We start from the raw sequence: 22,028 nt of genomic DNA on the forward strand, positions 1-22,028 counted from the left end.
AGTGACAGCTCTTTGGATCTCATCTTGAGAGTTGACAGCAACAGATTCCAAATGCAAATAGCAGACTGGAAATGAACTCTGGACCTTTTATCTGCTCATTGTAATTGGGATAATGAGGGAATAACACACACCTGGCCATGGAACAGCTGAGAAGCCAATTGTCCCATTACTTTTGGTCCCTTTACAAGTGGGAGGCACATATGCAAACTGTTGTAATTCCTGCACCGTTCACCTGATTTGGGTGTAAATACCCTCAAATTAAAGCTGACAGTCTGCAGTTAAAGCACATCTTGTTTGTTTCATTTGAAATTCATTGTGGTGGTGTATAAAAATATTCCATACTGCAGAATAAAAATAAAAAAAAAGAAAGAAAAAGAATTGCACCTAATTTATTAAGAGGCGCACATTTGTTAATAAATTCTAAACTGTCTTACAGTCAGAAAATTACATCTATGGAGGCAATTTATTATGCCATTTGCACCAGTTTCTGACATAAAAAAAAGTCGCAAATTTTGGTGCACGTCACTTTTGTACAAAAGTTTGTTCCTTTTTCAGTTTTAAGATGCTCTTGACATTTTTGCCAAAAAATGCTTAAAGGTTTGGCTCTTACTCCAGCGCACTTCTTTCAGAATGACATTAAACAGACCTCTCACCGCTCCTGACACGTCCGATTTACTAACTACTTGCATTCCCAATGTAATGACAATTCTGGAGCATCTATTCTTAGGACTATATGAAGTGCTATTCCTCTGTTATTCCTGCTATAAGTAATGAATGCCATCAGTTTTCAATAAAAATCCAGCTGGGTGGTGGTGTATCCTTGAACAGTTTTACACTGGCAGCACTGATTGGATAGTGTCACACTGTGCAAGGACACCCGCAAAACTGGTAACACCCAGCTGGAACTTTATTGCAGACTGCTGGTAATTCATTTATAAACTTTTAGTAGGAATAACAGAGGAACAGAACTGTTATTACATGGGGAATGAAAATCGTTGCTAATCAGTGATGGCCAGTTCGCCGCGTTCGCCAGCGAACACATGCGAGCTGCCATCTTGACTCACAAGTCCGGCGATGCACAGGTAAGCCCAGTGCTTGAAGTGGGCCGGAACGCGGCGGTACTCAGTACCGCCACTTCCAAAAATTGCCCTGGAGAGTACCAGCACCTCTCCGTGCGCCCAGTACGTGGGTTTCCGGTACCGGAGCGCAGCGGAGAGCTGGCAGTATCTCCTCCCTAATGTCGTTGGCTGGGCAGCTAGTGGAGGGGGGCGGGTCGTTGCAGAGTACGGCTCAGGCTGGCGCAGGCAGGGAGTTGACCTCACGTTAGGTGACGTCAACTCCTTCCCGCGCGCCTGTGTGGAGCGATCAGTGCGGCGACCAGTGACTGGTCCTCCTTGGAGTCAGGAGTCGGACGGTGCAGCAAAGAACATCGACTTTGCTTTGGAATCCAACTTCTGAAGAGTACTGGTGAGTGACAGGCACCCCCCCTCCCCCCACACACATTAGTTCCTCTCTGTACCAGTACACCCCCCCCCCCCCTGGCAGGGGGGTACTGGTACAGAGAGGAATTAATGTGTGTGATGAGGGGGGGGGGGGGGTCTGATGTGCAGGGGGGTACTGGTACAGAGAGGAACGAATGTGCGGTGGTGGGGGGGGGGGGGTACTGGTACATAGAGGAACTAATATATATGTGTCTGATGGGTGGGTCTGATGTGTAGGGGGCCCCTGCACATCAGACCCCCCCATCACACACATATATATTAGTTCCTCTATGTACCAGGCCCCCCCCCCCCCCACCGCACATTCGTTCCTCTCTGTACCAGTACCCCCCTGCACATCAGACCCCCCCCCCCCCTCATCACACACATTAGTTCCTCTCTTTACCAGTACCCCCCCCCCCCCACCACCACCACACATTAGTGCCTCTCTGTACCAGTACCCCTCTGGCAGGGGGGCACTGGTACAGAGAGGAATTAATGTGTGTGTGTGTGATGAGTGGGGGGGGGGGTCTGATGTGCAGGGGGGTACTGGTACAGAGAGGAACGAATGTGCGGTGGTGGGGGGGGGTACTGTACTGGTACATAGAGGAACTAATATATATGTGTGTGATGGGGGGGTCTGATGTGCAGGGGGGGGGGGGAGCACCGGCGCCTAATAGAGTACCGGAACCTCTTTTGGCCCACTTAAAGCACTGGGTAAGCCCTTACCTGTGCCTGAAACAAATGCGGTCACCGGGAGCAGGCAGTTCTGAGAACAGCCTGATGAAGGCCCCCGGGGGCTGTTCTCGGAACTGCCTGCTCCCGGTGACCGCATTTGATTTCAGACCGGCTCCCGGTCGCCGGACTTGTGAGTCAAGACGGCAGCTCGCATGTGTAAGCTGGTGGATTTACATCAAAATTTTGTTGCAGTTTCTGACTTTTTAAAAGTTTTAGCCCAAATCACTTCCAGCAGAAATTAAGTAGGTCATCAATATCTAATTTCTCCCAGCGCCTCCACTGATGGAAGGTGCCAGTGATGTCACTTTCATCAGTCACACGGCCTAGGTGCAGCTCAGTCCTATTCAAGTCAATGGGCCTGGACTGCAATACCAAGCACGGCCACTATACAATGTACGGCGCTGTGCTTGGAGTGCTGTGAGGAGAGGCCCCTTTCAAACAGGTAATTAGTGGGGATGCCAGTAGTTGGACCCCTGCCAATCTGATATTGATGACCGATCCTGAGGATCGTACTGCCAGTAAACCCCTTTTATGATCTTAACTTTTGTTGTCCATTTAGAATTTTTAGGAAGAGACGTAAAGCCCTGGGACAAAGACGTCTTGATCTTACAAATCATGGACACCTTGAGGACAGGCAACCTCCCAATTATGAAGACCTAAATGACATTGAACCGTTTGTGGACGAGCAAATCTACTACTCCGGCTCTGGTATTATCCTTGTCTGTTTGACTTGTTTTGAGTATTTTTTCTTTTTCACTTTTATTGCACCTAAAGAGCTATTCTGATTACAGCACTTGGCTATCTCCGGCCGTCTCGGCAGTGCACGTGCTCGATCACTGCACTATTCATACAGAAAGACTCAGGACCAGCGAACACATGCGGGCTGCCATCTTGACTCACCCGTCCGGCGATGCACAGGTAAGCCCATACCTGTGCCTGTGCCAGGAGCCGGTCTGAAATCAAATGCAGTCACCGGGAGCAGGCAGTTCCGATAACAGCCCGATGAAGGCCCCCGGCGGCTGTTCTCGGAACTGCCTGCTCCCGGTGACCGCATTTGATTTCAGACCGGCTCCCGGCACAGGTAAGGGCTTACCTGTGCATCGCCGGACGGGTGAGTCAAGATGGCAGCCCACATGCGTTCGCTGGCGAACACTGCAAAATGACCATCACTGCTCAGGACCCCTTTTCTTGTGATCGGTGGGAGTCCCAGTGGTTGGACACCTACCAATCTAAGGCTGGGATCACACGAGCGTTTGCGGGTGACGTGCGGGAAAGGATGCGGGTGCGTTGCAGGAAAATGCGCAATTTTTCCCCGCGAGTGCAAAGCGTTTTAATGCATTTTGCACACGCGTGAGAAAAATCGGCATGTTTGGTACCCAGACCCGAACCCGGACTTCTTCACAGAAGTTCGGGCTTGGGATCAGTGTTCTGTAGATTTTATTATTTTCCCTTATAACATGGTTATAAAGGAAAATAATAGCATTCTGAATACAGAATGCATAGTAAAATGTCCATTGAGGGGTTAAAAATAATAAACAAATTTAACTCACCTCGCGTAGCGGATCTCCTCTTTCTTTCTTCAGGACCTGGCAAAAGGACCTTTGATGACGTCACTGCGCTCATCACATGATCCATCACATGGACCATGTGATGGATCATGTGATGAGCGCAGTGACGTCACCAAAGGTCCTTTTCCTCCCAGGTCTTTAAAGAAGAAAGAAGAGAAGCCGGGCTGCACGAACAAGCGGATGAGGTGAGTTAAAGTTTTTTTTGTTAGTTTTTTTTAACCCGTCCATCCCTATTTTACTAAGCATTCTGTATTAAGAATGCTATTATTTTCCCTTATATCGGGTCCCCATCCCAATCATCACCTAGCAACCATGCATGAAAATCGCACCGCATCTGCACTTGCTTGCGGATACTTGCGATTTTCACGCTGCCCCATTCACTTCTATGGGGCCTGCGTTGCGTGAAAAACGCACAATATAGAGCATGCTGCGACTTTCACAAGTGATGCGTGAAAATCACTGCTCATGTGAACAGCCCCATAGAAATGAATGGGTCCGGATTCAGTGCGGGTGCAATGCGTTCACCTCACACATTGCACCCGCACGGAAAACTCGCCCGTGTGAAAGGGGCCTAACAGTTATCCTCTATCTAATGGATAGGGGATAAGGTGTTAAAACAGAATCGCCCCTTTTTATTTTTTTTCCTTTGTTTTAGAGAAACAAATTTTATCATTGCTTTTTATTGTTTGTATTTATTAAAGTCGTTAAAATAATTGGATTGTTTGGAGTGTAACAGATGTGATGATATCAAATATGTGTAGTCATCAGAGTGACCTTCTGGTAAAGGAGTCTTCCAGGAAACAACAACTAAAATATTTTTTGAAAAAATACTATTCTTGTATCTCCGAACTAGTCACTTGACTCCAGTTTTTGGCATTCCTATTGTTCTCCCTTCTTGCTCTTCTCTTCCGTTCTGGGCAATATACGGGTGACGTCATGTACATTGCTGGACGGAAGCGCCATTGAAGAAGATTGCTCCCCTGGCGCATGCGCAGCAACCGCTATGTTCTGCGCTCAAGGATTGGTTGGCCTGCAGCCGGCACAAAACCTTGTGGGCCTGGTGGGAAACAAGCGCCAGGCTGTAAACACTGTGGTGACATTGCAATAAAGGAGCGAGGACCGTGAATTTGGAATAAAAAACAAAAAAAAACAAAATAGGTATTTGGTGCTGATCAGAATTGGATTAGGAGTACAGGGCGATTTTCAAAAATTAGATTAGGGTAGAGGAAAACCCCTTTTAGTGCATAGCAGGAACAGGGTTAAAGGAATTGTTCATTCTGGTCAACCACGTATTATATGGAGTAGTGTCCAAAGCAGAGGTCACGTAACAAAAATAAAAAAATTTATGTTTCTATTGTTGCTTTTTTTTATCTTATAGTTTTTACGGAAGAAAATCCAAATAGTTGTGACTCCACCACCAACCTATATGCTCCAGCCCTTCATGAGATAGTGGAGTCAGATGCTGACCACATCACATCTGGATATTACCAGCACATGACGAACGGTAGGTGACTGGAAAAAAATTTTTATTACGTTTTGCATAGGCATCGAGCAGTGTTATGATGTGTTTCTCCTGGATCTGGTATCCCTCAGTCTTAAAATCCACACAAAAAATTTCTGTGGTTTTTTAAAGGTTGAGGACAACCCCTCTCCATATGACCTATGAGGGTATATGAACATCATGGAGTCCTGTGTTCCGCGCTAGGATGGAGATCCACTCTGCATGAGCAGTTACCTCTCTGGCAGACTTAAAGGCTATGTACATCTTTGGGGGCAATTTTTTTTATTATTGCATTGTACTCGTTTTGAGCTAAAAATCATTTATTTTCAATTGATCTTTATTAAAAATATTGAACCCCTTTCTCTGTGCAGCCTTGAGATTCTTTAGTAGCAGGATCAGAATTTTCACTTTGTTCCATCAGGCAGCTCAGCTGACGGCTCTGTTTCTGACCTCTGACCTTATAAACACTCAATTTAGTTTAATTCTTGTATTACGAATGATACGAATGCGGCTTAAATAAGTGTTTATAACTTTTTAGTAATCTAGACATAAGTATTATTAGATGACCGGCACAAAGTGAAAGTGAAAGTATCATTTACATTTTAATTTAAAAAAAATGGAAAACAAATGATTTTTAGCCTAAAATGAGTAAAATGCGATCATAATTTTTTTTTTACACCAAAGGTTTACATAGCGTTTAAGCCAGACTGGCCAGACACGGTTTATGGTTGTATGCTGGGGTGCTGGGGTCAGAGCCATGGGGTTTAGATGATCCCCACAGTGCCTACGTTCTGAAGGGAGTTGTTTCATCAAATGCCAATGTCAGGTGTGAAGATATAATGGGTAAAAAAGTAACAGTCCCTCCTGGGACCTGGAGGGGACACAAAGGCCTGTCTGCCACATAAGACGACCCCAGTACAAATGGCACACGGTAGGATGGGTCCTGTACAGTACACATTTTGCATTGGAGCCTAGTTGCTTGATGTTTTTCCTCTGGCCAAAGTCTACATGACAGATGAATTAATCATGGGTGGAAATGTTTGTGCGTCGGTAAAAAATTTATTTGTAAAAAAGTATATAAAGCTTTTTGGAGTTTTGAACTTTTGGACTGGACTAGGGGAGAAGAATGAGAATAGAACAGTTTGGCAATAGTGTTGAGAGCGAATATTCTAATTGCAAATTTTTATCACAAATATCAGCACTTTGAGGATTCGCAAAATTCTAGAATATAGTGCTATATCTTCGTAATTGCAAATATTCTAGATTTTTTATCACTAAATAAAACTATAATTTTTTTTTAGTTATTGTATATATTATTGTATATAGCTTTTTTTATCCTTATGATATGCTATCATCCATACCTTTTTTTTAAAGTTATTATTTAACCTATTAATAAACTTTTATTATTAATATTTTCCTATTTATCATTAATAATTTCTTTTTATAGATGCTATATTATTTTATTTGTAAAATAAACCATTACCTATAACATACATTAGACAACATATAACAATCACACAAAGGCTATATGCCAAAAGCTGGGTATGTGCAAGCCAACAATCTATCAATGAGACAGGTAGTCAGTATAGCATACCATACCATACCATACCATTGGCAGCCTTGTGTGCAATGAGATGTTCCAAACCAGCTCTCATCTGACAGAGAGCCAGTAAGTCTCAAAGTTGCTTGATTTAAGTTTGATGGCTTGGGGGGACCTGCACACCTAGATCATTATCATTAGGGTGACAAAAACTGTAAATTAGTTTTTGGATGCCAGCTAACTCTTCTCTCACTGCTTAGGAGGGCTACATAAAAATTTTCAGTTTTCTAATTGTCCTAACGTTTATATTCAACAACCTTTCTATACTGTTTTGTCATGTAAACCGATTTGCATAAACAAGGCAGATTCTGCTAATTTGCATGTCTTTCCAATATGCCCATGTTTATGCAAATGAGTTTACATGACAAAACAGTATAGAAATAGTTATTGAATATAAACGTTAGGAGAATTAGAAAACTGAAAATTTTTATGAAGCCCCCCTAAGCAGTGAGAGAAGAGTTAGCTGGCATCCAAATTTTTTTTTTACATTTTTGTCACCCTAGTGATAATGATCTAGGTGCGCAGGTCCCCCAAGCCATCGAACACAAATCAAGCAACTTTGAGACTTACTGGCACTCAGTCAGATGAGAGATGGTTTGGAATGCCTCAGATGGGATGGAACATTTAGGAGTTATAGAACTTGATAAGAAAGTATGCAATAAAGTCCGATGATGGAACGATCGAAAATATTGCTATCTGAGAAAAAAAAAAAATCTGGTTTTAAATGTCCCATTGCACACAAGTCTGCCATTGTAAGGTATGCTTACTACCTGTCTCATGGATAGACTGTTGGCTTGCACATACCCGGCTTTTGGCATATAGCCTTTGTGTGATAGTTTGTTATAGGTAATGAAATTGTGCTAGATTATTGATTTTTGCAATGGCAAATTTTCGGTGAATAAAAATTTGCGAAATATCGTGAATTTGAATATTGCCTATGCCGCTCATCACTAGTTGGCAATGTAATATGAAGATGGAGGGAATAGAGGTGGGACGAGAAGAGCTGATCAGATGATAAAGAAGGATTGATATGGTTTGTAATTCTGTAACGTAAGCAGGGGCGGGGCAAGGACAACCTATCAGTTATTTTTATGAAGTAGAAATCAACTCACAAATTATTTTAATAAGATAAGTGCTCTGTCAGATATATGAACCTGTGATGAATTAGTTTTCTTTACATCAGGTGGATCCTATAAAAGTGAGAACCAGTATTAGTATGGTGGGTCCTGGTCCCGCCCCCGCAGTACTGAATGAGATCAGGAAGCACTAATATGTCTATGGAATGTGAAATGGAAGCTCTGTACTTTTGGTATATGACAGGAGACCTTCGATCCAGACATCTCAGACTTTTAGATGCATGGATTTTGGGCATAATTTTTAACCCCTTTTCATGCTTTTTTAGAAAATGCTACACAATGTCTTCCAACCATTTTGCACCACACTGGCATTTCTACCAAGATACTACACCCGAAGGACACTCATAAAAAGACGGCTAATCCTGTGCTTCCTGGGACCCCCCAATATGTGAATAACGGTAAGAGCCTGCATTGTATGATTCTGATAGATTGATGGAATCATTGCTGTATGCATTGTGCCCATATTAGTGGCTTTCAGGGGCTTAGCTATATGAGATACAGGTTTAGCAGTCACACTAGGATCTTGTTGCCCCGCTCCTCATGGGCTTAGCTCTAGATGGTGCAAAGAAATCACGCCCAGACCTACCTGACTGAGGGGCCTAATGCTTCTCTGCCACATAACAATACACCAGTGTTATACAGTAAATGGTGGGGGCCAAAGTTACCGATTTTGCATTGAAACCCAGGAGTTTACAAGTTAGTCCTGTATGGCATTTGTTCAGTGGCACCATATAGAGGTGTAGATATAACTTTTAAAAAAAAAAATTTAAGGGAGTTGAAAAGTTTTTTTTTTTTACATGATTCACTGCACAATAAAAATAACACATAAACTTTATTCCTTGGGTGGTGACATGTTTTATTATTTTTATTCTATAAAAGCAATGTTCATGAAAAATTGTTTTTGTTTTCTTTTGTGATTTTTTTTTCAAAACTTTATTTCACCTTTTTTTAGTTCTAGGGGACTTCAAAGAGGACCTTTCACCTCTCCTGATGTGCCTGTTTTATTAGCTACAGTGCTGCCCATAATTATCCATACCCCTGGCAAATTTTGACTTAAGGTTACTTTTATTCAACCAGCAAGTAATTTTTTGACGGGAAATGACATAGGTGTCTCCCAAAAGATAATAAGACGATGTACAAGAGGCATTATTGTGGGAAAAAAACATTTCTCAGCTTTTATTTACATTTGAGCAAAAAGTGTCCAGTTGGCGTAAAAAAGGAGAAGCCTTCAACCCAAAGAACACCATCCCCACTGTCAAACATGGTGGTGGGAACCTAATGCTTTGGGGGTGTTTTTCAGCCAATGGACCAGGGAACCTAATCACAGTAAACGCCACCATGAAAAAAGAGCAATACATGAGGATTCTCAACGACAGCATCAGGCGTCTGCAGAGAAACGTGGCCTTGGGCTCCAGTGGACATTTCAGCATGACAATGACCCAAAACACACAGCAAAAGTGGTGAAGAAATGGTTAGCAGACAACAACACTAACGTTTTGGAGTGGCCCAGCCAGAGTCCAGACTTGAATCCAATTGAGAATCTGTGGAGGGAGGTAAAGATCAGGGTGATGACAAGAAGACCCTCCGACCTGACAGATGTGGGGCTCATTGCTAAAGATGAATGGGCAAAAATACCTGTGGAGACCTGCAAAAAGCTGGTCTGCAATTATAGGAAGCGTTTGATTGCTGTAATAGCCAATAAAGGCTTTTCTATTGATTATTGAGAAGGGTATGAAAATTTTTGGACTGGACACTTTTTGCTCAAATGTAAATAAAAGCTGAGAAATGTTTTTTCCCCACAATAATGCCTCTTGTACATCGTTTTATTATCTTTTGGGAGACACCTATGTCATTTCCCGTCAAAAAATGTGTTGCTGATTGAATAAAAGTAACTTTAAGTCAAAATTTGCCAGGGGTATGAATAATTATGGGCAGCACTGTACAAGCATTCCCCATGTAATAACAATTCTGGAGCATCTATTCTTATGGCTCTATGTTGTGCCGTTCCTTTGTTATTTCATCTAGAAGTTATGAAGGAATTACTAGCAGTCTGCAGTAAGGGTACAGAGGGGAGGTAACCAGTTGGGGGTGTGTACCTGCCCAGTCTGAAAATGGCAGCACTGATTGGATAGAGTGAGTCTGTGCAGGGACACACCCCCAACTGGTTACCACCCCTCTGTACCCTTACTGCAGGCTGCTAGTAATTCCTTCATAACTTCTAGTAGACATAATACAGGAATGGCACAACATAGAGCCATAAGAATAGAGGCCCCAGAATCGTTATTACATGGGGAATGCATGAAGCTATTAACATGGGCATGTCAGGAGCGGTGAAGGGTCCTCTTTAACTGATGATTTATTTTTACAGGTACTTATAGGGGTATTTAATAGGGTTTTCTGAGATTTTACTACTGATGACCTAGGAGCTTTAAGTACTAAAGCGCCTAGATCATCAGTAGTAAAATCTCAGAAAACCCCTTTAAATAAATGAGCTGTTCATGAATTGCTCAGTCCTGCCAGGTCATACAGAGCAAGAGATGCTCTTTGTAGCCAATGACTATCTACCTAGTATTTGGAGGTCCTGTAAGGGACTGAACGCAGCACCATGGATTCATAGAATGCACTACACTACAAGTCCCAGCAGTTTATTGCACCATCCATGGATGGTAAAGAGTGCCTCATACCCAAAAGACTTCGCCTATTCTGAAAAATGCAGATATGATTTACCCCTGCCCCTGTGTTCTGTGCCTGATCTCTGTGAAGTGAGAATTAGTAGGGATCATTGATCCTTATGGAGAGCAGAGCAAGGATACCGCGATATGATTTATTTATTTTGCTGTAAAATTCTCAATTCTCTCCAAAAGCTCACAGTAAATCATTATTTGAACGATACAATTACAGAATATGAGCAGACGTAGCAGAGCTGGATTTGTCATCCATGTGTTGTGTGAAATGAAACCTCAACAGCATTGTTCAGCAGGATCAATCCTATTACAACAAGCATAATGCATGGTAAGGGTTGATCCTGCTGAATAATTAGATCACGCTATCAGCGCAGACCTGCCTCGACTTCCCCAGCATCACAGATGACTACAGCACATGTGCCAATGATGTAATCCCCACACCTGATTGATCCAGGTGGAGGATGATGTCATCAGCGCATGCACAGTAGTCATATGCAATGCTGGAAAGGTAAAAGCAGATCTACTGCTCATGCACCAATCGAGGTGCCGGGCCCTGTCAATCAAGGAAAGGGGCAGAGGATGGGAGCTGGGATGACCTCAGTTGCATATTAATAAAAAAGTGAAATTACTCAGCTCTGCTACATCTGTGTATAAGCTTTACTGCTGGAACTGGTATTCACTGTCTTCATGAAGCTTATTTATTACAACTTTTTTATTTTACAGATGTGGAAACATGTCGGTTTACATATGATATTAGCAGCCGGGAACCAGTAGAGAGGCGGACGGCGAGAGATTCCACAGCTACGACTCTAACACCATCTATAGAAAGTGTCTCCATGGGTGTGGGTAAGTGGCCGCCTGCTTCTTACAGTGCTGCCCCCTACCAGGGGCAATTTGTCATAGCATATCCCTAGTATAGGCTATCACTTTGTGATGGGTGGGGGGGTCCTGGAATGGAAGGGGGCTGCAGTGTATAGCGACACTCCTGGTTACCCAGGGAACTGCAGCTGACCCCACTGAATGTGGGGCACCAGGGCAAACCAGTGAAGAGACGACAGAACTACACCAGCGCCACAGCCCCTTCATCATTCTCGAGATTGGTGGGTGTCCCTGAACTCAGACCCCTGTTACAATAATCTGTTACTGTACATAGACTGTTACACTGTAACATACCCTCAGCTATGAACTAGATTTGCTCAGGATGGGTCTCAATCTCCATTAATGTCCATGTTTCCATCCACTAACCGCAATCAGAGATCTTGAAAAGAGCAAGAACTTGAAACAGAATATGTTGAGATTTATTTAAAAGTGTATTCCGGTTGTTTGAAGTTATTTCCTATCTATTAGATCGGTGGGGGTCCTAACTGATGGGACCCCCCCCCCCCCCACTGATCATGAGAACGGGGGCCCCGTACCCCCTCTAAAGTGACCAGAGCAGCCGGTTGCACATGCACATTACTGCTCCATTCATTTCTATGGGAGTTCCGGAGATAACCGAGTACAGCGCTCACCTATCTCCGGCATTCCCATAGAAGTGACCGGATCGGCTGCACGCGTGCCCGACCTGCGGCTCCGTTCAGTTCCCTTTATATGCGGATTTACAGAATCTTCCACTTTGTCTTCATATGCTATGTATGTTGTCTGACAGGTGACACCAAGCAGAGGAGGATCATGGACCTCACCTTCATCGTCATTCTTCTTTTGTTACTCTGCCTGATCGTTTGGTGGGTCAGGTAAGTCAATGCTTGGTTGACCTCTATATAAAGCCTCCTGCACACAACCGTTTTTTTTTCCCCGTTTACTGGCCGTTTTTTGCGTTCCGTATACGGAACCATTCATTTCAATGGTTCCGCAAAAAAAAGGGAATGTACTCCGAATGGATTCCGTTTCTGTATTTCCGTTCCGTTTAAAGATAGAACATGTTCTATTATTGCCCGCAAATCACGTTCCGTGGCTCCATTCAAGTCAATGGGTCCGCAAAAAAACGGAACACATACGGAAATGCATCCTTTCCGTTCTGTTTTTTGCGGAACCATCTATTGAAAATGTTATGCCCAGCCCAATTTTATCTATGTAATTACTGTATACTGTATATGCCATACGGAAAAACGGAACAGAAACACAACGGAAACAAAAAACGGAACAACGGATCCGTGAAAAACAGACCGCAAAACACTGAAAAAGCCATACGGTCGTGTGCAGGAGGCCTAAGACGTATATACATCAGCATGCGCCTATCACTAATATAGAGAGATCTTGACGGTGCTGCTTTTCCTTGTGGAGATCCAGCTGCTTAGGGATTCTTACAGGCAATGCACCCTGGGAGGAAGCATGAGCTCTCCTCCAGACAGAAGAAAACTGTCTCTAGTGCCACCTGTAGGTGACAGGAACCATAGCCATTAGCCGATCACTAACCGGGCAGGAATATTCTTTTATAGTAGCCTTCCAGGGTCATGGGGTGCCAGCACCCCTTTTATTCGGAGCAGTGGTGGACATTCAGCTTATTGAGTGGGAAGGAGTTAATCCTATAGAGATCTCCTGGAAGAGCAGGCCAATCCCTCAGGTGCCACGTCTTCTTTAAAATATACTCACTTCTCCCTGTTCCTGGAGTTGTCTTCTCTCCCGGGTGCCACCACAGGTTGTTGATCGTAGTAGATGGCACTTATTGCCCCACCACCCCCTTCCCACTCTTGGTTGGAGACTCTATCACTGTCCTCCTTATCCTCACCAGTTATGATGCTATGGAAAGGGAGTAGGGTAATTCTGACATGGGCTCTCTCATCCCGAGGGCCCCCATGGCGGCTTCTCCCTGTTCTTGGAGTCATCTTCACTCCAGGGTGGCACCGCACTTTGTGGATTGTATAAGATGGCACTTATTGCCCCACCACCCCCTTCCCCACCCTTGGTTATGATGCTATGGAAGGGGGATAGGGTCATTCAGACCCGGGCCCCCTCATCCCATGGCGGCTGTATGGGCTGCCCCTATTAGATACAGACCCTTGGTTTCTAACTTTCCCTTTTCCCTTTTTCTTTAGGTTCCCCGACCACAGCGGCATCCGGACCCGAATAAAAAACTGAACTGCTTATCCAGGCCGCTTTAGTATTCAGTTATTACAATGTTGCTTTTGATTATATGCTGCTCCTGTATGTATCGGACAGCTGTGATATTGTATATATATATAATAGGCTATGTGTGAAGAGATCTACTGTAGGTACTTAAAGGGGAACTCTGCTCTGGATAATCCCTACTTAAAGGGAACCTGTCACCGGGATTTTGTGTATAGAGCTGAGGACATGGGTTGCTAGATCGCCGCTAGCACATCCGCAATACCCAGTCCCCATAGCTCTGTGTGCTTTTATTGTGTCAAAAAAAACGATTTGATACAAATGCAAATTAACCTGAGATGAGTCCTGTCCCTGAGATAAAAGCACACAGAGCTATGGGGACTGGGTATTGCGGATGTGCTAGCGGCCATGTCCTCAGCTCTATACACAAAATCCCGGTGACAGGTTCCCTTTAATGGAAAGTGTCCTCCTGCTGGAACCCCCAGCGATCAGCTTCCATCTGTGGAGAAACCTGGCAGTAGGTGTTTGGTTTCCCTGCAGCGCCACCACAGGGGGAAATGAAGCATTACACAGTGTCCATTCACATCAGTGGGGCAGGACAGGTCCTCCAGAGCCAGAGACACTCTTAGTATTTTCTCTCGACTCTGGCCAAGAGGTGAGAATCTGGAAAAGAATTTCCTATTAGGGAAGGTAAAAATTGACTTTCTAAACTGGACAACCCCTTTAAGCAGCAGCAATGCACGGACAATCCCTCGGGTGCATATATATATATATTAGTTGTAATTTTTACAATGTTAGATACTAAACTGTGTATATAAGGGCATCAGTAGCCAATGGATTACGGCCCGGACCACCCTCTATGGTCTACAGCTGGACATGGCTTCTGGCTTGGTGGTGGACTCACTGAAATGCAGAGCCCTTCGATGACTTCTCTCGTTAATTTTATTTTTTTTCTGCAAGAAAAAGCAAACAAACAATCTCTGGTCCTACAGCCGGACCCCCGCACTCAGCTGGTCTGAGGGGGTCCGCTCATCTGAAAAGGTGGACAAGCCCTTTAATAATAGACTTTCTAAGCACTATATATACCACACTCATATCTATAACCAATCAGATGACTGAAGTGATAGTAGCAGCACAGAGTATTTCAGGGGCTGATGTCACTTCTATAGATAGTTTGTAGTCAGTGATGTAATAAGTGATTTTTACTACCCTGCCCCCCAGCCTGGTGTGGGGTCTACAGCTTCGTGGCTGAGGTGTTACTAACGCTGGCTAACCTCCGGCGCTCCAGCTGTGGTAAAACTACAACTCCCAGCATGCTCCATTCATTTCTATGGAGTTCTGAGAACGGCCAAGCAAGTGTACATTTTGGGAGTCGTAGTTTTACCACAGCTGGAGCGCCGGAGGTTAGCCATGGCAGGCCTAGACCCTCTACTTCTCAATAATAGGGGGTCTGAGACCGGGCGCCCCCCACCCATCAGCTGCTGGAAGGGGCTGTGGCCCCTGTGGTCTGTTCATAGTGGCCGTCCAATCCCATTCATGTGAATAGGACTGAGCTGCTCCTAGTCGGCAGCATTCACCCGGGCGCTGCGGCCCCTTCCAGCGGCTGATTTTCAGGGGTGCTGGGAGTCAGACTCCTACCAATCAGATATGGGTGATATCCTGAGGATGGGTCATCAGTATCCTACTCCTGGAGAACCCCTTTAAGACTAGGCTTGTATGGACTGTATTCAGCCACTGAATGTAAACCAGAATGTTCCCATTCACTGACAGCAAGTAGAGAACTTGTAACAATTATTGTGCTGTCTGTCCACAGCCAGATTATGTTAATCTACATTGCTGAATTCTGCTTCCCCTAGTGGACACCTTTAAGACTGCTTTGTTCTTTTCTGTTCTGTCCTGAGGTCATGTGACACTGCAGGAAGTAGACTCTCTGTGATCAGGAAGCAGGTTGTTCTTTATTCCAGCAGCCATATTTCCTAGATTCACACTGTACTGTTGCATCCACATGCATCTATCCTTCATCCACGCCATCCAAGCATCGTTGGTATGTCAAACCTTATCATTTACTTATATCTGCAGTGTAGGATGCATATTTTGTTGTATACATGCATTATGTTAGAGCTTTATAGTTAGGTATTAGCTAATCTATGTTAGTAGATTCCTGTCACATGCTCCTAGATCTGTGTAGTTGCCATGATGCTATAGTTCTCTCATCTGCAGACGCATTTTATGTCAGATGCTCCATAGTGTATTCTTATGCATCACTGTTCTTTGATGTATGCGTTATTGTATTAATCCACACTCCTGCATTGCATGTATGGTCTGATACTATGCTTTGTCTGTATTCACAGTTTTACCTTCTTTTGATCATACACATTAAACAAGTTACCGGAACTTTAACAGTGTGGTGATTGAAGGGCGAGTAAACTACCTGTCGAATTATTCTTCACAATAAGGGGAACAGGACAGTAAAACAACGGCTTTAACGGAGACGGCCCTTGAATGCGATAGAGCAATGCAAGCATGATCAGCGCTTAATCTGTGTACAGCAGCACTACACAGCATCGCAGTGCAGCCACAGCTTCTACTTCAGAGGGACTGAAGTTACTGTCTCACACAGACCCACACCTAGCAACACAAAGATGTCTGAAGTTTCACAGAAGACCAGATCCAGAGTGTCACGCTCATCCAGACTCTCACATCGATCTCGTGCTTCTGAAGCAGCAGCGCTAGCCAGAGCCGAAGCAGAGGCCATGAAAGCACAAATAGTATTTGCAGAAGAAGAAGCAAAGATAAAGCAAGAAAAGGCACGTATAGAAGCTTCACTAGAAGTACTCAGTTTGAAAAAGTCAGCAGCTGCAGCAACTGCAAAAGCACAAGTATTAGAGGCTGCATTAGAAACGGATGATGACATAAGCGACAAACAAGACATCCAGCTTGACTTAAAGCAAGAAACTGCTATACAGCGTACTGAAGAATATGTGAGAGAACATTCACAGATACTCCATCAACCTGATCCAATCTCAGAAGATGGAAACAAGTACCCACACAGCAGCACACGCTTTCCACTTCAGACAAGTTCACAGCAGCAGAACGCCTCTTGTCAAGACCCTCCCTTCACTGCAGACCTATCATTTTATGCCCCTCCAATGAGAAACTCCAGCGGTCAGATCTTCAGGGAAGACCCTGCGATGGACAGCAAGCGACTTGACACTCCACACCACTGCATAGATCCACCTGACTGCTACAGCTATCCTATGCCTCCAGTGGAAAAAGGAACTTATACTTGCTCATCAGATGCAAGAATGATACCACCAGTTAATCGCTACCCAGACTCTCCAGCTCACAACCAAGTCACGTCGGATCTGGTAAGATATATGGCAAGACGAGAAATTATTTCAAAGGGACTTGTGCAGTTTGATGATCTGCCAGAAAACTATAGGGCTTGGCGGGCTTCATTCAGAAATGCTATAACAGATCTTAATCTCTCTTACAAAGAAGAAATAGATCTTCTGGTGAGATGGTTAGGCATTGAGTCATGCAAGCAAGTGAAACGCATACAAGCTGTACATGTGAATGACTCCAGAAAGGGTTTGCAGATGGCATGGCAGAGACTTGATGAGTGCTATGGGGCTCCTGAGATTATAGAGGACTGCCTGTGGAATAGAGTAGACAGCTTTGGGAAAATCTCCAGCAAAGACCATCCCAGGCTTAGAGAGTTAGGAGACCTGTTAATGGAACTGCAAGCTGCAAAGGAAGAAGGTGACTTTCCAGGTCTAGCCATTCTTGATACAGCTAGGGGTATAAGCAACATTGTTCAAAAATTGCCAATTTCCCTACAAGAGAGGTGGATGACTCAGGGCTCCAGATATAAAGAACTGCACCGGGTGTCTTTCCCACCATTCTCTTTCTTTGTGAGTTTTGTCACACAACAAGCAAAGATGCGTAATGATCCAGGGTTCATCCTGTCCCCTCAAAGCTCTGATGGTTGGAGACTAGAGAAACACCATCACAAGAATACTACTCATAGAACCTCTGTCTCAGTGCACAAGACTGAGACTTCTACAGGTACACCATCACAGAAAGAGCCTGCCCGTCCCAAGACTGCGGATCTTACCCAAGGTTGCCCCATTCATCGCAAGCCTCATCCTTTGTATGAATGTCGTAGCTTCAGGGTAAAACCTTTAACTGAAAGAAAGGCCTTCCTGAAGCAAAATAATGTTTGTTATCATTGTTGTGCATCTACTTCACATCTTGCAAAGGACTGTGATAAGACTATCTGTTGTACAGAATGCAATAGCAATAAGCATGTGTCCGCTATGCATCCTGGTCCCGCACCATGGACTGTGAAAGCTGAAACAGGGGTAGAGCATGGCGGGGAGGGACAGGAAAGTAGCTTATCAGCAGATGTGTCAGCTATGTGTACTGAAGTTTGTAGAGAAAATCTTCAGGGCAGGTCATGTTCAAAAATCTGCTTGGTCAATGTGTACCCTACAGGGCATAGGGAAAGAGCTACCAAAGTTTATGCAATCTTAGATGACCAGAGCAATAGATCTTTGGCAAGACCAGAGTTGTTTGAGCTTTTTGGGTCAAAAGGTCACCAATTGCCCTATTCTCTCAAGACATGTGCGGGAGTGATCAACACTACTGGGAGAATGGTACATGGCTTCCAGTTGGAATCCCTTGACAGACAAGTGTCCGTTCCACTACCCACGCTGATAGAATGTGATGAAATCCCAAATGTTCGATCAGAGATCCCTACCCCAGAGGTTGCACTTCATCATACACATCTGAGGCAAATAGCCACTCAGATACCTGAGCTTGATCCTAATGCCTCCATTCTCCTGTTGCTAGGCAGAGATATTATTAGGATCCACAAGGTCAGGGACCAGATTAATGGGCCAAACGACTCTCCTTACGCCCAAAGATTAGACCTAGGGTGGGTAATAGTGGGCAATGTATGTCTAGGTGGTGTCCACAGACCAGACACCGTGCATAGCCTCTATACCAACATCTTAGATAATAGCCGGGGATCGCTGTTCACACCTTGCCCAAACTTCTTTGCTGTGAAGGAAAGCTTCAATACCGGCATTCCCTTGACCCTGCAGGCCTCATCCATCTCGAATTCCTCTTGTATGGAAAACTGTCTTGGCCACAAAGCCTTTGAAATTACCAAAGAAGATGATAAAATGGCTCCTTCTCGCAGTGAGCTTGCTTTCCTGGAGATAATGAAGAGAGGCTTCTACAGGGACGAAGACAACAGCTGGGTTGCTCCGCTACCTTTTAAAACACACAGACAACGCCTTCCAAATAACAAGACACAGGTTTTGCACCGATTCAGGTCTCTTCAAAAATCCTTTAAACAGAAGCCCGACATGAAAAGACATTTCTTTGCTTTCATGGAGAAAGTGATACAGAATGGCCATTGTGAAGTAGCGCCACCCCTTGACATAAAAGAAGAATGCTGGTATCTACCTCTGTTCGGGGTGTATCACCCGAAGAAACCCTTGCAAATCAGAGTAGTCTTTGATTCAAGTGCCCAGTGTGGTGGGATATCCCTGAACGACATCCTTTTGAAGGGTCCAGACCTCAACAACAATCTCTTAGGAGTATTACTTCGCTTTCGAAAGGATGCTATTGCCTTTGTGGCCGACATTGGCCAAATGTTTCATTGTTTCCTGGTTAGACCTGAAGATAGGAACTTTTTAAGATTCTTCTGGCATAAGGATAATAACCCAGCAGAAGACATCATCGAATGGCGGATGAAAGTGCATATTTTTGGCAACAGCCCCTCACCAGCAGTAGCCATTTTTGGCCTAAAACTCGCAGCATACGAAAGAGAAAGACAGTTTGGTGCAGATGCAAGGGAATTTGTAGAAAGAGACTTTTATGTTGATGACGGACTAAAATCTGTGCCAACTGCAACACAAGCCATCAACCTATTGAAGAGAACAAGAGAGATGCTGGCATGTTCCAACCTTCACCTACATAAGCTAGCATCAAACAGCAGAGAAGTCATGATGGCCTTCCCTTCAGAAGATCGGGCAAGTGACTTAAGGGATCTTGATTTTAGTGCTGATGCATTACCCATTCAGAGAAGCCTTGGCATTAGCTGGGACCTCAAAAAAGATGTTTTGACATTCCAAGTATCACAAGAGAAAAGACCTTTCACTCGTCGGGGAGTCCTCTCTACCGTGAACAGTGTATATGATCCTCTAGGTATAGCTTCACCAGTCACCATTAGAGGAAAAGGTCTTCTTCGTAATCTCACTGCAGATGGTCAAGATTGGGATGCACCCCTACCTGAAGAGAAGAAACAGCAGTGGGAAGATTGGAGAGAATCCCTACAGAAGTTGAGACACGTTGAGGTATCCAGACCTTATGTATCAATTTCCTGCTCTAATGCTCAGTATAAAGAGCTCTGTGTATTCTCAGATGCCTCTGTCCAGGCAATAGCAGCAGTAGCCTACTTAAAGGTTGTTGATGCTCAAGGAGGAGCTCACATTGGGTTCGTCTTAGGAAAGGCAAAACTAACTCCACGGCCAGAACTCACGATCCCACGGCTGGAGCTTAGCGCAGCGGTCCTTGCTGTGGACATTGCGGAATTCATTACCACAGAAATTGACTTGAACATTGACACTGTTAGCTATTTCACTGATAGTAAAATCGTTCTGGGCTACATTTACAACGAGGAAAGAAGATTTTATGTGTTCGTCAGTAATCGTGTTCAGAGGATAAGAAGATGTTCAATCCCAAAGCAATGGCATTACGTGCCGACAAAGGATAACCCAGCAGATCTCGCCACCAGATCAGTATCAACAGCACATCTACAAGACTCAATGTGGCTTACAGGGCCAACATTCCTACTTCATTCAAATTCGCCAGCCGAAAAGACTGAGACTGAGGCCTTTGACCTCGTTGATCCAACGACTGATACAGACATCCGTCCTGAGGTGACAACATTAAGCACTGTATACAGAGAGAAGAGACTTGGATCTGAACGTTTTTGCAGATTCTCTACCTGGAATACTTTGACACGAGCTGTCGCACGTCTCATCCACATTACACAACTTTACAAGGTAAAGGCAGAAAAACATCCTGAAAACTGTAATGGTTGGCATCTCTGTACAGGACCGCATCTTATTGAGTTCCTCAAGAAAGCCAGAATAATCGTCCTCCAAAATGTGCAAGGAGAAACATTTCCTAGAGAGATCCTCTGTATTCAAGAGAAAAAGAGTATCCCCAATGACAGTTCGCTTAGAGCTTTAGATCCCTTCATAGATGTAGATGGGCTACTAAGAGTAGGTGGACGTCTACGCAATGTAGATCTTGGGCACGATGAGAAAAGCCCAGTCATTATCCCAGGTCGACACCACATTGCCACCCTCATAACACGTCACTACCATATCCAGTCACAGCACCAAGGACGACACATTACAGAAGGAGCTATTCGTACAGCGGGGTATTGGATTTTGGGAGCTAAGCGGAACGTTTCCAGTCTTATCTTCAAATGTGTTATTTGCCGGAAGCTCAGAAGGACCTGTGAAACACAGAAAATGGCAGACTTACCACCTGACAGACTTAGCACAGATCCTCCATTCACTCACATCGGCCTGGATGTATTTGGTCCTTGGTCGGTTTGCTCCAGACGTACCCGTGGAGGTAAAGCCAACAGCAAGAGGTGGGCAGTTCTTTTCACCTGTCTCAGCATCCGTGCCATCCACATAGAGATTGTAGAATCCATGGATGCCTCAAGTTTCATAAATGCCTTGAGAAGGTTCTTTGCTATTCGTGGCCCAGTCAAAACAATCAGATCAGACAGAGGAACGAACTTCGTAGGTGCTTGCCATGAACTCAAAATCTCCTCTAACCTCAATGATGAAAAGGTAGAGAGTTTTCTTTCAAGGCAAGAAGTATCTTGGATTTTTAACCCCCCTTTTGCTTCCCACATGGGAGGAGTGTGGGAAAGGATGATTGGAATCACCAAGAGGATACTAGACTCCATGTTTTTGCAACAACCTTCAAGGCTTACTCATGAGGTGCTAGTTACTTTGATGGCAGAAGTGACTGCTATTGTAAACTCAAGACCGTTGATACCAGTCTCAACAGATCCTGAAGATCCACAAATCCTTACTCCAGCAACCTTAATAACTCAAAAGATTGCACCTTATCCAGTGTTGTCCGAAACATTTGATAGTAAAGACCTCTACAAACGACAGTGGAGACAGGTCCAGAGCCTGGCTAAAGACTTTTGGCA

At 44.3% G+C, this 22,028-nt stretch overlaps 1 protein-coding gene across 2 annotated transcripts in view; it reads left to right on the plus strand.

The window, feature by feature from the left end:
* Window positions 1–13,952, plus strand: part of TMEM71 (transmembrane protein 71) — a 48,591-nt gene extending 34,639 nt beyond the window's left edge. For both annotated transcript variants that reach the window (XM_040433295.1, XM_040433294.1), the window contains 6 exons: window positions 2,776–2,924; window positions 5,163–5,288; window positions 8,288–8,419; window positions 11,429–11,551; window positions 12,354–12,438; window positions 13,741–13,952. In XM_040433295.1, coding sequence (XP_040289229.1) covers window positions 2,776–2,924; window positions 5,163–5,288; window positions 8,288–8,419; window positions 11,429–11,551; window positions 12,354–12,438; window positions 13,741–13,783 — 658 coding nt within the window. In that variant the 3' untranslated portion in view covers window positions 13,784–13,952. The remainder of the gene's footprint in view (window positions 1–2,775; window positions 2,925–5,162; window positions 5,289–8,287; window positions 8,420–11,428; window positions 11,552–12,353; window positions 12,439–13,740) is intronic.
* The last annotated feature ends 8,076 nt before the right edge of the window (window positions 13,953–22,028 follow it).

The sequence above is a fragment of the Bufo bufo genome, chromosome 5 (assembly GCF_905171765.1).
Source record: "Bufo bufo chromosome 5, aBufBuf1.1, whole genome shotgun sequence".
NCBI lineage: Eukaryota > Metazoa > Chordata > Amphibia > Anura > Bufonidae > Bufo > Bufo bufo.